The 17,884-nt window shown below is 40.2% G+C and overlaps 1 protein-coding gene across 1 annotated transcript in view; it reads left to right on the plus strand.

Annotated features, from left to right (window-relative positions):
* Positions 1 to 17,884, plus strand: part of ift74 (intraflagellar transport 74) — a 116,518-nt gene that overhangs the window by 41,177 nt on the left and 57,457 nt on the right. The window contains exons 8-12 of the mRNA XM_060846200.1: positions 1,607 to 1,745; positions 5,004 to 5,066; positions 9,855 to 9,998; positions 15,205 to 15,245; positions 15,564 to 15,643. Of these exons, the coding sequence (XP_060702183.1) occupies positions 1,607 to 1,745; positions 5,004 to 5,066; positions 9,855 to 9,998; positions 15,205 to 15,245; positions 15,564 to 15,643 (467 nt within the window). The remainder of the gene's footprint in view (positions 1 to 1,606; positions 1,746 to 5,003; positions 5,067 to 9,854; positions 9,999 to 15,204; positions 15,246 to 15,563; positions 15,644 to 17,884) is intronic.

Raw genomic sequence — 17,884 nt, forward strand, 5'->3', positions numbered from 1 at the left:
CCAGCTCAGAGTCAGTCCCTGAATTGAGATTATCTCCTGGTTATTCTTTTTATCTTTTCTTTTGTTTCTTTTTTTTCACTTTTTCTTTACCCCATACCACCGCCTAACTGCAGTAGTGCTTATATTTTCCCCAGCACCCATGTCATGTGTGTGCGGGTGTAGGACACAGTGAAGAACAACAGGTGTACAAACCTTTATTCATTTTCCACCACCAGGAAGAATGGAAACATCCAGGTGGCCAGAGACAAGCAATGCCCTTCTTATCAAAGGGCAATCTCCTGGTTATATTTGTCAGCTAGGGCTTTCCTGATTGGCCCAGATTACCGGCCCAGATTACCAACCCCAATCAAGGATCTCGTGGTCAACAAGGTCAATCTGGTTCCAATCACTACAAAGAGTATGTTGTAGAAAGTTCAGATGGCTGGGATTCTAACATGCATGTACTTGTATTGCCAACATAGGCACGTGCCTCTGTGGTCTTTACAAATACTGTTAGCTCAGAAAAATAGTAGGCAATGCTATCTCTTAAGTAGACAATCAGATTTCACACTGAATTCACTGCAAAGATGCTTCAGAAACAAGAGACACAAGCTGAGCAACTCCTTTCTTTGAACAAGCTTATCATCTGAAAATCCCAAACTATTTCCAAACTTGCAAAACACATCACACAGTAAAATCATAAAACCTAATCATTGAAACAGTCAGATATTTTCAGAAATATTTTCAAGCAATCAGGACCAAGAATTATCCTGAACCACATGGTTTCTTTAAATAAATGCAGTTGAAAAGAATTTCCACTATTCTTTCAGTCAAATCTTTTTAAAAATCCAAATATCAACTTTTCTTCAAACTCAAATGCACAAAATTACTTATACAGCAAAGTAAATGTGGAGAGGATTTTTTTATGGACAAATCTAGACCTATGTCCCTCTTTTTGCAAAGCATGGGTTGGCCATTTACAACAGAGATGAAGTGACATTTTCTATCTTTAAGCTACCTGTTGAATAGGTGATGGAAGTAGAGTCCTTGAATATTTTTAAGGCAGAGGTAGATAGATTGTTGTTAAGCAAGAGATAAAAGATTATTTGATAGACAGGAATGTGATTTGCGGTTACACTTGAATCAGCCATGATCTTACTGAATGTCAGAGCAGGCTCGAAGGGTTGAATGAACGACTTGTTGGTATGTTCATATGTCATATAGGAACAATCTGCATTGGGAATATTTTTGCTTGTGTCAGAGTTCAAAAATCCTGAATGTCAACACGAATGATGAAGGTATCATAATTGCATGACTACATCTAATAAGTGAGTTAGTAAGAATTTAAAAAGGTCATCCCCAGAAATCAATAAGTAGCCCTCAAGAAAAGTCTTTGGGATGGGGGTTACTGGGTACACAGTGGGGGGAGGAACATTATTTTTTCCCTGTCAAAGCCACACTATCTTTCTTCCACAATGTGAAGCAACTAGAAATATATTTTAAACATTCACACAATCTACAAAAGAGTGCGTTATCTGTTATCAGTTTAGGGTTTGATTTTCTTTTGCAAGTCAGGATTCCATTTTATGATTTAAGCCACAATGGAATGTTGAACTCTTGCTTGCAGGAAAGAAGACCTCATTCGTGTCATCGATGAAGAAATTGAAAGAGAAAAACAAGCTGCAGATACCATCATCAAAAACATGACTGAAGACAAGCAAGCCAAATATATGAAAATGAAATCAATTAATGAGCATTTATTACAGGTTGGTACTATTTCTGAAGCAAGTGATGACTTTGAATACAAAATGTGAGAATCTGAGAAAATTTGAAACTTTTGAGCAAGATGCATGGAGATCACATCTCACCAGTGAGAGAGAACTGCCTTACATGATTGTGAATTTGATGCAAATGTCATTGAGCTTCCTGCACTATATTCACATTGTAATTGTACAGCCATTTTGTACCAACAAAGAAAATGAGAAGGAAGTGAGACTTTTGCAGTAAAATACAGCATTAGTTAGGCTTTCATTTATTGCATTCTTAAAGGAAATCTAACTGTACACACTCGGATACAAATTCGGTGAATGTCCAAACGCACATCGGCTCAATTGTTGACTTTTGTTTCTGACAAAATAATTGTTCTCTTTCTGAATAAAATGTGAAGATAATTCTGATACTTTACTTAAATGGAAACATAGCAGCCCTTGCATTTCAGCAAGTTCTGTACATACTTCCCTTTGATGCTGTTGAACTGCTGTTTCTTTCATAACTTAATGCAGATCCTTTCTGACCTACTGCTTCTAACAATTTTTAAAAATTTTTCCTTTGAAGCGCAGTGACAATTGCAACATAATATGTACTAGCATGATGACCCCAGAAACTCCACTTTTTGAATTGTATTATTATTTTTGGGCTACTTTGTGAAACGTTATTCTACCATCTCCTGTTTCCTCAAACTTAATTGCTAATGGGTTTCTAAATGTTCTGGATCCTGAAGTCCCATTTTGCTATGTCACAGAACAGCAGTCACTTCCTTGTTTTATTTTTGAAGTGCCTTTTGTTCCTTCACCAGAGAACTCTGTTATGCATTTAATTCAGCTACAACAAGTACAAGACTTCTGGAAACCTGTAAAATCTGTGCAGTGAAACTCAAAAGAAAAGTATGAATGGAAATCACTATCAACAAATTATTTTAACTATTTTCATGAGAGCTTTTCCAGGCAGACTTTATTTAGTATTGTTTGTCAGTTTACTTCATGTCAAATTTTGTTGACTACACTATTTTCTCAAATGTCCGTTCATAGTTAAAGAATACAGTGTATAAAACTAACTGAAAGGCTTCATTATGTACATTCACTTGAATCCTGCTGGTAACATTAGTTTTTGTTGGTCAGACAATCGTAAAACTGTTTCTTAGCTTCTGATTAGTGCACTCCAAAGGGATATCTGGACAGCTTTTACAGGATGGAGTTTCAGTAATGTTTTCCTGTTTCGTTTGTAATAAACCTTTCCTGTTTAGCTAGGTTATGAAAGTGTTCCAAATTTTGGAGCTTTAATATGTAACATAGAATTCAGCATCTGTAAATTAAAGTTTCAACCAGAATAAAGAATACTGTATTATACTCTGAAGTTAAAGACAAAATTGCAATAATACAATAAGCTTTAAGTAAATACCTATTTTGCGTGTCCAGAAGTACACATTATATCTTAGGCCTTTGAACATGCACACAGTTTAAACATGCATTCGTATTGTAGGACCATTTTAAGATGATAACCTCTTTGAACCTTCTTTGCCTTTCCTTATTCTTATTGTTTTACTTACTGTTGTATTTTCATGAAGATAGAATTCTACACATCTTCACAGCTCCATTCACTCACTGTGAACGCTTTATTGTTAAGAATTATGTTGACTCCAGACTGTTAAGGGATTTGAGCTTTTGGTTAAGTTACGACCCTTTTAAAGATGATTATACCTGAATTGGGGTATCTTTCCTCAACCCAATGAGCATAAAAGGAAAGTGTCAAGAGAAGTACGAATGAATGCATTTAGAGAAATGAAAGAGTTATATGGTGCGGTGTGGATTTTCCGCATGCGCATTTAATAAAATTAGAGATGAACTTGAATTTGATATGGAAGATTAATGGAGTAGAAGCTGTAAAACAGTAGTAGGGCCTTGTTACATATGGCATCTGAAACAGTATCTTCATGTGTAAGAGAGAAAGGAAGAGATCTATGCTGTTGGAGTCAATCTTAGAGAACTGGCGCAGATCATGTAAAGTCTGAAAAAGACCCACAGGATAGTGCAAGGCTGGATCACAGACCCAGCTGGAGATTTTACAACTATGAGCCAGATCACCTAAATTTAGGTAGAGATTGCCTGAATTGAGATAATAGCAAGACTAAATAAAAGGTCCAGAATGCCCTTTCCATCCTTTCCAAGCCGATCTGGTGTTGTAGAAAATGATTCCACTGGACAGCACACAGATACATTGAGCCAGAGAGAGGGCATATGACTTATAGGCTGGCATTGTACTGCCTTTCTTTGTGGACAGTGCTCAGAATTTCTATTACGTCCTGGAGCAGAGCAGACCATCTATAGTTGAAAGCAGAGATCCTTGCCAGATCACCTTAACAGTGAGTATTCCAGAGTCTGAACTGACTGGGAGGCAAAGCACCTCACTCTCAAATGTTTGGTCTAATATAACCATATGGTCATACTCCAGCCAGCTCGTAGGGTTGTTGATAATGGGCTGTAATCTATAGTCCTTCCATCTCAGATCATGAAGGGGCAAAGCTGCAGTGACCCAGTCAATCCGTCAGAGTTGTTTATGCTCCTGAAAGGACAACTCTCAGCCGAAGATCCATAGCTTCCTTCAGACTATTCGACAAATCCTGAATGATTGCTGATAGAACTAGTGGATTTAGGAAGTGTGAACAGAGCTGAAGAGATGGATGTGGCCCACATATCTGCAAACTGGGAGATAAACAAAAAAAAGTACTGTTTTTATTGAAATTGAGTGGAACCATGTAGCAATACACTGCTGAAGCCAATGTAACCCTAAAGGCAGTTGGGGATTCCAGCAAAGAATACCTGAATTGGATATTGCATATTGTGAGATATGTGGAGGCTTCTCACCCTTTTCTAGAAACAACAAAGGTGAATGGAAAACAGATGAACATAGAACGGAAGTTCAGAGGTAGATGGTTGGAAAGACACTGGAAATGAGAAAACTGAGTGAAGTATTTTGCGCACTGGCTTTGTAGTATGTGCATTTAAAATAAAAAGTGTTTGGAAATCTTTTTGTAGATGCTGTTAGTTTCATGCAAGTGTCCTACAATTTCAATACGTGGAAAAGGACCACAAATCACATTACAGGATAATTTTATTCTGACACAAATGTTATTGTGTTCCTCAATGTTGTACAAAAGCTTTTAAATGTCTGCCTAGTGTTTTGCTTAATGTTTGATGATGAAATTACTATTTAAGCTGCTCACTTAAAATCTTCCTTTCATCTTCCAGGAGTTGGATGCTCGGCAGCAAGAGCTAGACATATTGAACACAAAAAAGGAAACACTGGTGGCTGTAAGAGTTTTGAGTATTTTCATTTCCATTTGTACTTTATTTGACAATTCAATAACTAAACTCCTGAAAAAAAACAATTTGCATTGTTGGTTTGAATATTTAATTTTAAACTTGAGATTAATTGGCTGCGTGGAATTTGTTCTCATATCCGTGAATAAGACGTACCTGGGTAATTTTCCACATTGGGTAGATGCCAATGCTACAGCATTGGCTAGAAGCATGTCAAGTTCTGGAATACAAGTCTTCAGTACCTTTGCCAGAATGTTATCAAAGCCTATAATATTTGCAGTATCCAATGCATTCAACTATTGATTGATATCATGAGAAGTGAACAAAATCGGTTAAAGACAATTTGAGATGTTGTGAATCACCAGAGTAGGAGACTGAAATGAATCATCCAAGTGGCACATAATGCTAAGAGTTATTGCACATGCTTCAGTCTTATCTTTTCCAGTGATCTGCTGGCCTCCCCCACCATTGAGGATTGATATATTTGTGAAGTATACCCTTTCAGTTAGTTGATTAACTGTTCACCACTGTTATGGACCTGACCAAACACCCTCAAAATGTGTCAAGGAAATAGCCTGGACAGTATTTAAAGGCCACTGTGTTCTACATTAGATTTGATTGGCTTTAATCAAAATGCTATTCTACACACTGTTAAAATACAAACAAAAGAAGAAAATTGGCATAACTTTAACAATTGTAATATGTAATAAAATAATATATTACTTACCTACTAAACACCAATTGCTCCAATCTAGTAGCAAGCCACAGACACACCCTTGGCAAAGACAAATTTGGCAAAACACATTTTCCTCACCTGCTATCTCATTTCCAGTACAAGAAAAAGGAACACCGAAAGAAACAATCTTGCAGCAGAGGTTGAACTCGAGCTTTTTGCTGCAACAGATAGAATTGTATCTAGCAGCTTCTACAGTCAATTTCAAACCACAATTGAAAGCAAAACTAAAACCCGAGTCCTTTCGAGCCTGACTCCACCCACCATGCTTCTTTTGTCTAACTTTAAAAAAAATTCAGGAGCTCAAAGTTGCTTCTGAAGCAGAACATTCCAGTACCACGATAGCAACACCTCTCTGCAAGAGAAACGGCATAGAACAAATCACTCTTAAAGGCAAAATACTATCACACCATTAGTCACAACTTGTGGTGATTAGATTAGATTAGATTCCCTACAGTGTGGAAACAGGCCCTTTGGCCCAACCAGTCCACACCGACCCTCTGAAAAGTAACTCACCCTGACCCATTTCCCTTTGACTAATGCACCTAACACTATGGGCAATTTAGCATGGCCAATCCACCTGACGTGTACATCTTTGGACTGTGGAAGGAAACCAGAACACCCAGAGGAAACCCACGCAGACATGGGGAGAATGTGCAAACTCCACACAAACAGTTGTCCGAGGCAAGAATCGAACCTGGGACCCTGGTGCTGTGAGGCAACAGTCCTAACCACTGAGCCAAAATAAATTAATATCAGTATAGTCAATTTCATTTTCTTCATAATAGTTTTATAGAACATAGAACATTACAGCACAGTACAGGCCCTTCGGCCCTCGATTTAGAAGGAAAACGGTATTTTAATTGTTCTCCTTAGCTTTGCTTCAGATTTGATCATTTGTCATTGCCATCAGATATATTAATGATTATATTCGGGACCAAGGTATATGACATTTACTTCTTCAAAATTCAGTGCCAATCAAGTGATTGTCAATAGCCTGGTCATACTGTACTATGTCATCATTTCCTTCTGACCAGCTTCCAGGAATGCCAATTGCCTGTAACATCTGCTGAATAGCTCCTTGCTAAAGGTTAGACGAAGTTGCAATCATTTCAGAATCTGGGAATTACAATAACCACAACAACTAATTTATTTAGTGCCTTCAATATACTGAACCATCCCAGTAATGTAATGACCCAGTGCATTTCACAGGAATATTATAAAGCAGGATTTGAATCCAAGCCAAGCAAGATATGAAAGACACTTAGTCAAAAGATTCATCCAGGTGTTAATTTTTAGGAAACAGCATAAAGTTGGAAACCAAGCTGGAGAGAGAGAAGTGTCAGAAGAGAGATCTCCTGAGCTTGTGGCCTCAGCAATTGAACGTGCAACTACCAATGTTGGTGTGCTAAAATTTTGAATGCTCAAGAGGCAAGGTATCTTGGAGGCTAGAACAGATTAGAGATGAGGAAGGATGATAGAGAAGAATGAGGCCGTGGAAACATTTAAAAACAAGAATAACAGTTTTGAAGTTATGCTGTTGCTTAACCAGGAGGCAGATAAACATAGACAAGGGTGATGAGTGAATTTAGTGCACAAACATGAGCGTCAGAGTTTGAATGACCTCAGTGAAAAGAAAACTAATGCCAAATGTAATCTTTTGTGGCAATTTTAAAATTTAATTCATCAACATGCAATTCTGGTCTCATTCCTCTCAGAAAGATATTGCAAGGATGTTTCCAGAGTTGGAAGATTTGAACTATAGGAAGAGACTGAACAAGCTGAGGCTGTTTTCCCTGGAGCGTCAGAGGCTAAGGGGTGACCTTATAGAGGTTTATTAAATCATGAGGAGCATGGATACAAAGTCTCTTCTTTGGGATGGGGGAGTCCAGAACTAGAGGGCATAGGTTTAGGGTGAGAGGGAAAAAATTTAAAAGGGACCTAAGGGGCAACTTTTTCACACAGCAGGTGGTTTGTGTATGGAATGAGCTGTCATTGGAAGTGGTGGAGGCTCGTACAATTGCACCTAGGTGGGTATATGATTAGGAAGAGTTTGGAGGGATATGAGCTGGGTGCTGGCAGATGGGAATAGATTAGGTTGGGATATTTGGTTGGTATGGACAAGTTGGACCGAAGGGTCTGTTTCCGCGCTATACATCACTATGACTCTTAAGTTTGATTATTTGCTCTTCACTGCTTCCACCCTGATCTGATCTGTTGCGAAGAGTTTGATGAACTGATCAAATATAAAGCAAATACCTGTTAGGGTAGATCTGCCTAGACTTATCTGACTATTATGGCCTCAAATAGATGGTAAATTTCAGAGCTGAGTCAAATGTGTTTGACGTTTTAAAGTATCAGCTGCAGCATAACAAGTCATAGTTCAGGTTTAAATCTTTGTTACTAAATATGTTTTGCTGTTAAATTTAATGTACTTCAATCATTATGTTGGAGTTTTGTGATTTTTAAAGTTTCTGATACATACAGATGGTCAGTTTTAAAACAAATATAATTATAGCACACGACCGAAATGTATCTATTTTATTTGTCCTTTAGGTATTTCAGTTACATAGCAATGAATAAACAATGTACAATTGCAATAATTTTATCATTGATGTTTAAGAGCACTTTATTTTATTTCCCATTTCCATGAATCAAAAATCCCATTACCTGATATAGAAAAAGTAACTCTGAGACATGATCATTCAGCAAGTTTAAATGTAAAGATAAAATGTAGAATTCATCAAGTCAAATGGGCCTGAGAAGAAAAGGGTAATTTTAAACTTGTAAATGATATGGTACAGCATCTTTTAAACTGCAAAATTACAATATATTTACAGTGCAGAAACTGTAAATTCAACCTAAAGGCCTATCCTGGTGTTTATGCTTCTTATTCACCTCATCTCTACTAACATATCCTTCTCTTTATTTCCCCCTCATGTTAATCTAGTTTCCCCTGAAATGCATTTATGCTATCACCTGTGGTAGTAGTTTTACATTCTAAACTCATCGCATAAAGAAGCCTTTCCTGAATTCTTTTTTAGATTTATTGTTATCTATTTCATTTATATATCCTATAGTGATGTAGCTTTGTGGCTATACTTCCCTTATATGTCCAACTCTTGATGCCAACTATCCTGTCCTGAAAGTGTAATATAAAGGTAGTCTGTAGTTAGTATTAGTTCAGAGCATTTGCACACTTTCTAGTGGTTTGAATTAGTAAAGCTTAGCTCAGACAGTACCTGTTCACTTGCAAGATAGTGTGTAGCATTGACTCAGTAACAGAGTAAAATGATCAGAAAGAATATCCTATCCCCATTGTAATGCATTGATATTAAATTTAATGTACTTCATTCATTATGTTGGAGTTTTGTGATTTTAAAAGTTCCTCACGCATATAGATGGTCAGTTTTAAAACCAAACAAGTATAACAGAGTAGAATGATCAGAAAGATTATCCTATCCCCTGTGTAATATTGATCGAGTCATAGAATTTTATAGTACTGAAGGAGGCCATTCAACCCACTCTATTTTTACTGGGATGCAGTTTTCACCATAAAGTGAAAATGTTTCAAGTGATCCATCACTTCAAATTCAATCTGGCAACTTTAACTGCCTTATCAATCAACAGAGACAAATTTAAACAGCTTATGAATATTAGCAGAGCCTAGATTAAAGGCTGTCATTCAGATCCACTGAATGCTTACGACAGCATTCGAAATTTAAGCATCATAAAATATTTTTGCCATGCAATATACAGTAAAGGTGAATTAACACCATTATTTAGAAGGAAATTGCCATGTTTAATCTGCAAAGATGATATATCACATTGTAAGTGTTTGTGGCACTGTAAGTTCAATTTTTAACAAATCAACTTTATTGTTATCAAGAAATGATCCAGGTCTCAAATATCATGGTGACCGAACATGACTTTAATTCTAATACCACATGTATTGCTATCATTAGAATTAGTGGTTAGGAGGTATAATAGAAAGAATGAGTCATGTAAGATATTGTATAAGATTCAAATCATGTTGCATTTCACAGGAGATAGCTCACTCCCAGGTGAAGCAAGAAGCCGTGGTATTGTATGAGAAACTCCATGAGCTTGAATCTCATCAAAGTCAAATGATTGCAGAGGATAAGAGTATGGGATCACCACAGGAGGAGAGAGAGCGACTACTGAAGCAGGTGAGGAAATCTGACTTTGAACTGCCTCCTCAGTGAGCAAGCTAATTGTAATTCTATTAGACTGCTACAAAGGAAAGCCATGAATCGAATAGATGGTCCGCTAACATCTTCTCAGGGCACCTTGCGATGGGCAGTCTTGCCACAGGCATTCATGAATGAAAATAAAACTATTAGAAAATGCTTTTAAACTGCATTGAACCAAAAATGCTGATTGCATTCAATTTGGAAGTTTGTGAGTGAGTGAGATGAAGTTAGTGAGAGCTGTTAAATTACCATGATACTTGCAGTGTGAGGGTTGCAGTTTGTGAGCCTTCTTTTAGAGAGGTGTGTGCAGTGGCAGGGTCAGAGTGAGTGGTGATCCTGTGAATGGGGTTTCAGAGAAAGCATGGTGGCACCTAACCTTGTAAAATGCAGCAGATAAATAACTTTCTTTCTGCACTGTTCTGTGTTGCATTTCACTCAGAACCCTACACTGACCTAGCCCATTACTTCAATCCAGGGTGGCTGAGTCTTGTGTCATGGTCTCCATTGTTGGTCTGCAGGATACAGCATTGCCTGCCCTTCCATCATCACATTCACCAGCATCTCTAGGTCACTGTTAGTGACCTGAAATGCCAAATTGTCTTTATGGGCCCTTTACTTTGAGCTAGTGGTGCTGAACCACTGTACGAAGGGCAATTTCTGACTTGCAATGTTTAAAATGGTGTACAACTGGTGTTTTAGTATGGGGCCAAGATATTAACATCACAAAGCCCTAGCAGCAGCAAGTAATATCACCTGTCTAGCTGCATGATTCCATAAGATGGACACTAAAGAGGCTACTTATGTAAATTGAAGTGTTTATTTAAATCCATACAAAATCCTTCGGCTTACCCATAAATTTGATTTTTGATTCTTATTGTTAGTGTACTCAAGTACAAAAGTACAAGAGTACAGTGAAAAGTATATAATTTCACCACACAATGTGCCATCTTAGGTACAGGAACCTAGGTACCGAATCTTACGAACAAGGTAGAATGAAAGAACAAAGTTAAAAATTGCAGTAAGTATGGTATAGGGTAAAACATAGGAAATAAGGTTAAAAGTTATACGTTGCAGACTTTCTTAGTTTAAATACAAAAAAGAATTAAAGATGAAGGTTCAAACATTACAGTTTTTAAGTGCTGAACCACGGTGGGGCCCACACATAGAGGAATCACCTAGAGTTCGGAAGTCCATGCTGACACCATGCCAGGCCTAAAGACCATATATACTCCTGAAAGACCTTCTTGCCAGACCAGGAGGCCACAATGCCAGGAGCCCACTTCATTGGATCTGTACTGAGCCTGAGGCTGGGAGTCTGTGGCAGAAGAAGAAAGAAGAGAGGAGGAGGACGAGGAAAAGAAAGCAAAGAGAAGAAAGGAAAACAGAAAAGGAAATGGATGAAGTAGATGAGCTCCACCTGAAATGACCCACTCACTGCCACCTTACAAATTTAATGAGATAAAGAGTGGAAGACTGCATTGGAAAAATGACTTTAGTGGACAGGATGCCTATTAATTTCCTTACTGGTACAGCAGCCGAAGATTTTAGAGCATGTCGTGAAAGGAACTGAATTTGAGTCTTAGCCTTGACTGTCATTTGAACCCTATTGTGCTCATTAATTTTTTTTGGCTTTGCTAGTAAGCAAAACACCTTGCAATCCCACAACATTGCATCTTTTAAGGGTGGGTAGGAAATATCCAAGTCCGTCACACCCTGTTAAAGCACATTTCCTTTTGGTCAATGATAGTTCAAACTGTCTAAACCATTGAGCTGAAAGAAGAAACATTATATTGTTCACAGTGGTAAATATCGAATGGAAGGAGTCGAATTTAAGTGGCTCTTTCCACAGCTGTTGAATGTGTCGATGTGCTTTACAGCCAATTAAGTTATTTTAAAATGTATGATAATCATAATGTAGGAATTGCTGCCAATTACATACAGTGAAGTCCCACAAATAGCAGTGGGATAATAATTAAATAATCTGTGATAATAACATGTAATAATGTTGACCAGGACACCAAGTGGAATAAAGGAAAACTGGGATAAAAAATAAGCATCAAATATATAAACATTTGTCTGACAATATACAATTCAGGGATTCCCTTGTTATTGAGTGCGTGTGTTTAGGGTATTGATTGATACCAGCATTTCTGAATATAAAACTGCTGTATTTTAGAGATCTTAAAGCTAAGTTCACTATATATGCTTATCAGAAAAATTCCATTTGTGCTCCTTTCACATATCCATTGTACGGGCTTTTGGAAGATTGAGTAACTGATATGTGCTCAGAGAATACAATCTAAACCACATTAAGACCATATAGTTATGACTAAGAAAATTAAGGAAACACCAGTCCTTCAAGAGTGCCAGCTGTTGCACTTCAACATTCTTTGAATGATTTCTTTATAGCCAACTGCCGCCGCGACATTAACCAACTCAACCTGTCCACCCCTCTTACCCACTCCAACCTCTCACCCTCGGAACGTGCAGCCCTCCACTCCCTCCGCTCCAACCCCAACCTCACCATCAAACCAGCAGACAAGGGAGGCGCGGTAGTAGTTTGGCGCACCGACCTTTATACCGCTGAGGCCAAATGCCAGCTCGCGGACACCTCCTCCTACTGCCCCCTTGACCATGACCCCACCTCCCACCACCAAACCATCATCTCCCAGACCATCCATAACCTCATCACCTCAGGGGATCTCCCATCCACCGCCTCCAACCTCCTAGTCTCACAACCCCACAACGCCCGTTTCTACCTCCTGCCCAAAATCCACAAACCTGACTGCCCCGGCCAACCCATTGTCTCAGCCTGCTCCTGCCCCACCGAACTCATCTCCGCATACCTCGACACGGTCCTGTCCCCCTTAGTCCAAGAACTCCCCACCTACGTTCGGGACACCACCCACGCCCTCCACCTCCTCCATGATTTTCGCTTCCCCAGTCCCCAACGCCTTATCTTCACAATGGACATCCAGTCCCTGTACACCTCCATCCCCCATCACGAAGGACTCAAAGCCCTCCACTTCTTCCTTTCCCGCCGTGCCAACCAGTACCTTTCCACTGACACCTTCCTTCGACTGACTGAACTGGTCCTCATCCTGAACAACTTCTCTTTCCAATCTTCTCACTTCCTCCAAACTAAAGGAGTTGCCATGGGCACCCGCATGGGCCCCAGCTATGCCTGTCTCTTCGTAGGATATGTGGAACAGTCCATCTTCCGCAACTACACTGGCACCACCCCCCACCTTTTCCTCCGCTACATCGATGACTGTATCGGCGCTGCCTCGTGCTCCCACGAGGAGGTTGAACAGTTCATCCACTTTACCAACACCTTCCACCCCGACCTCAAATTCACCTGGACCGTCTCAGACTCCTCCCTCCCCTTCCTAGACTTTTCCATTTCTATCTCGGGCGACCGAATCAACACAGACATCTACTATAAACCGACTGACTCCCACAGCTACCTAGACTACACCTCCTCCCACCCTGCCTCCTGTAAAAACGCCATCCCATATTCCCAATTCCTTCGTCTCCGCCGCATCTACTCCCAGGAGGACCAGTTCCAATACTGTACAGCCCAGATGGCCTCCTTCTTCAAGGACCGCAGATTCCCCCCAGACGTGATTGTCGATGCCCTCCACCACATCTCCTCCACTTCCCGCTCCTCCGCCCTTGAGCTCCGCCCCTCCAACTGCCATCAGGACAGAACCCCACTGGTTCTCACCTACCACCCCACCAACCTCCATATACAGCGTATCATCCACCGTCATTTCCGCTACCTCCAAACGGACCCCACCACCAGGGATATATTTCCCTCCCCTCCCCTATCAGCGTTCCGAAAAGAACACTCCCTCCGTGACTCCCTCGTTAGGTCCACACCCCCCACCAACCCAACCTCCACTCCCGGCACCTTCCCCTGCAACCGCAAGAAATGCAAAACTTGCGCCCACACCTCCTCCCTTACTTCTCTCCAAGGCCCTAAGGGATCCTTCCATATCCGCCACAAATTCACCTGCACCTCCACACACATCATCTATTGCATCCGCTGCACCCGATGTGGCCTCCTCTATATTGGGGAGACAGGCCGCCTACTTGCAGAATGTTTCAGAGAACACCTCTGGGACACCCGGACCAACCAACCCAACCACCCCGTGGCTCAACACTTTAACTCCCCCTCCCACTCCACCAAGGACATGCAAGTCCTTGGACTCCTCCATCGCCAGACCATAACAACATGATGGTTGGAGGAAGAGCGCCTCATCTTCCACCTGGGAACCCTCCAACCACAACGGATGAATTCAGATTTCTCCAGTTTCCTCATTTCCCCTCCCCCCACCTTGTCTCAGTCAAATCCCTCGAACTCAGCTCCGCCTTCCTAACCTGCAATCTTTTTCCTGACCTCTCCGCCCCCACCCGACTCCAGCCTATCACCCTCACCTTGACCTCCTTCCATCTATCACATCTCCATCTCCCCTCCCCCAAGTCCCTCCTCCCTACCTTTTATCTTAGCCTGCTGGACACACTTTCGTCATTCCTAATGAAGGGCTTATGCCCGAAACGTTGAATTTCCTGTTCCTTGGATGCTGCCTGACCTGCTGCGCTTTTCCAGCAACACATTTTCAGCTTGTCAAATGCTGTGTCAAATATTCATCACCTTTTCTCTTCCTAAGGCATAATTTTCCATCTGTAACTTCCCTGCTAAAGTATTTTATAAGCAAGCTGTTCAGACATGTTACAACACACTTGTTGTAACATGACAAATAGGACCCTGAACATGGAAATTCTAGCCCAGAGATAGGGACCCTACCACTTTATAATAAGACCCCAGTTGTAAATACTAACAAGGATTGCATCTGCTTATTTTTCAAAATCAGATGTTTTGGACTAGTAAGTTGTAGGCGTAAATTCACACGTATGTGGACATTTTTATTACAGAGGTAACGATCCCTTGCAAGAACATACCTTGACTTTGACTCTTCATGTGCTCTTCTCAATTATTCTTATTGTAATATCTAGCAACACCATCTTTGTGTATTGTAATACTTCAATTATATGGTTAAAGTTCTGTAACCATGCTTTTAATTGTGTGTTTTAAATAAGAACAAATCAAAATGTCTTGTTATGAAGCTGTTTCAATTAGGAGGTTCCTACATTAATGAAACCATGCTTCTTTTAACAGGTTAAAGAAGATAACCAAGAAATAGCAAGCATTGAAAGACAGTAAGAAATCATCTTTACAAAAAACTTTTTTGAAATAATAAATGATGAGTTTTTGTACTTAATTTGTATTCACTTATTCCCACAGAAATGTCTTGACAGTTTTCTGAAAGTATCCTGCTTTTTAGAAAAAAAGTATTAAATCATATGTGGAAAACTTAAAGGGGAAGAGGAAATTGATGGTGGTTAATCAATTATCACATTTTATTTCATTTTATGTAGTTTTTCAGGCATCCAACACTTTACCTTCAGTAATAAGTTGTCATTGATATGTAATGGAATCCCTTTTATCTAAAAATGACACCAAATATTTGTTTGTAGACTTACTGAGATGAAAGAGAAAATTAACCAGGTAACAGAAGAGATTCGACATCTTGACATGGATTTGGAAGAGCATCAAGGTCAGTTTCCTTTGTTCAACACTGGTTATACTATTGATTTGCAGATTGCTATTTTCAGCAGTTAGTAGGTTTTTGCTCATCTCTTTGAGAGTCACTTGGAAACATGATGCTCATGCAAGTATTTTTAAAATTTTTTAACAAGAAAATTTTTTAAAAATTAGTTAATTCTTTTCTCACTTCTCTGTTACCCTATATTCAAGTAATTTGCTTTAATAATGAATGATATTAGTTTATTCCATAGCATTTTTTGAAACAAACCTTTTAGCAATCAGTAGCAGCGAATTGTGTTGTAAAGTCTGGTTGAAGATTTGTAGCTCGGGTGTCCGTTGTTGTGGTTCTGTTCGCCGAGCTGGAAGTTTTTGCTGCAAACGTTTCGTTCCCTGGCTAGGGAACATCATCAGTGCTATTGGAGCCTCCTGTGAAGCGCTGCTTTGATGTTTCTTCCGGTATTTATAGTGGTTTGTTCTTGCCGCTTCCGGGTGTCAGTTTCAGCTGTAGTAGTTTGTATGTGGGGTCCAGGTCGATGTGTCTGTTGATGGATGTTCTTGCCGCTTCCGGGTGTCAGTTTCAGCTGTAGTGGTTTGTATATGGGGTCCAGGTCCATGTGTCTGTTAATGGAGTTTGTGGATGAATGCCATGCCTCTAGGAATTCCCTGGCTGTTCTCTGTCTGGCTTGTCCTATGATGGTAGTGTTTTCCCAGTCAAATTCATGTTCCTGGTTGTCTGAGTGTATGGCTACTAGGGATAGCTGGTCGTGTCGTTTTGTGGCTAGCTGATGTTCATGGATGTGGATTGTTAGCTGTCTTCCTGTTTGTCCTATATAGTGTTTTGTGCAGTCCTTGCATGGTATTTTGTAAACTACGTTAGTTTGGCTCGTGCTGGCTATTGGGTCCTTTGTTCTAGTGAGTTGTTGTCTGAGCGTGGAAGTTGGCTTATGTGCTGTTATGATTCCTAAGGGTCGCAGTAGTCTGGCTGTCAGTTCTGAGACGCTCCTGACATATGGTAGTGTGGCTAGTCCTTTTGGTTGTGGCATGTCCTCGTTCCGTGGTCTATCTCTTAGGCATCTGGTGATAAAGTTGCGTGGGTATCCGTTTTTGGCGAATACCTTGTATAGGTGTTCCTCTTCCTCTTTTCGCAGTTCTGGTGTACTGCAGTGTGTTGTGGCTCTTTTGAATAGTGTCCTGATGCAGCTTCGTTTGTGTGTGTTGGGGTGGTTACTTTCATAGTTAAGGACTTGGTCTGTGTGTGTTGGTTTCCTGTGTACCCTTGTGGTGAATTCTCCGTTGGGTGTTCTCTCTACTAACACGTCTAGGAATGGGAGTTGGCTATCCTTTTCCTCTTCTCTTGTGAATCGTATTCCTGTGAGTGTGGCGTTGATGATTCGGTGTGTTTTTTCTATTTCTGTGTTTTTGATAATTACAAAGGTGTCATCGACGTATCTGATCCAGAGTTTGGGTTGGATTTGTGGTAAGGCTGTATGTTCTAACCTTTGCATGACTGCCTCTGCTATGAGTCCCGAGATTGGTGATCCCATGGGTGTTCCGTTGATTTGTTCGTATATCTGATTGTTGAATGTAAAGTGTGTGGTGAGGCACAGGTCTAGTAGTTTAAGTATGCCGTCCTTGTTGATAGGTTCGGCCTCCTGTGTTCTGTTATGTATGTCCAGTAGGTTGGCTATTGTTTCTCTGGCTAGGGTTTTGTCAATTGATGTGAACAGTGCCGTCACGTCGAATGATACCATGGTTTCTTCTTTGTCTATGTGTGTATTCCTGATGATGTCCAAGAATTCCTGTGTTGATTGTATGGAGTGTTTGGATCCGCTGACTTGGTGTTTCAGTTTTTGTTGTAGTTCTTTGGCCAGTTTGTATGCTGGTGTCCCTGGTAGTGATACAATGGGTCTGAGTAGGATGTCTGGTTTGTGTACTTTGGGTAGACCGTAGAATCTGGGGGTGTTGTTGCTTTCAGGTTTCATTCTTTGCTGGTCCGCTTTGGTTATCTGTCCGTATTTTTGTAGATTCCTTAGTGTGTTGATTATTCTATTGGTGAGTTGTGGTGTGGGGTCGGAATCCTTCATTTGGTAGGTGTTGGTGTCTGCGAGTAGTTGTTGTGCTTTATTGATGTAGTCTGATTTATCTAATTTATCTGATTTATTAGGGCGGCACAGTGGCACAGTGGTTAGCATTGCTGCCTCACAGCGCCTGTAGACCCGGGTTCAATTCCCGACTCAGGCTACTGACTGTG

This window comes from Hemiscyllium ocellatum, chromosome 2 (genome assembly GCF_020745735.1).
Source record: "Hemiscyllium ocellatum isolate sHemOce1 chromosome 2, sHemOce1.pat.X.cur, whole genome shotgun sequence".
NCBI lineage: Eukaryota > Metazoa > Chordata > Chondrichthyes > Orectolobiformes > Hemiscylliidae > Hemiscyllium > Hemiscyllium ocellatum.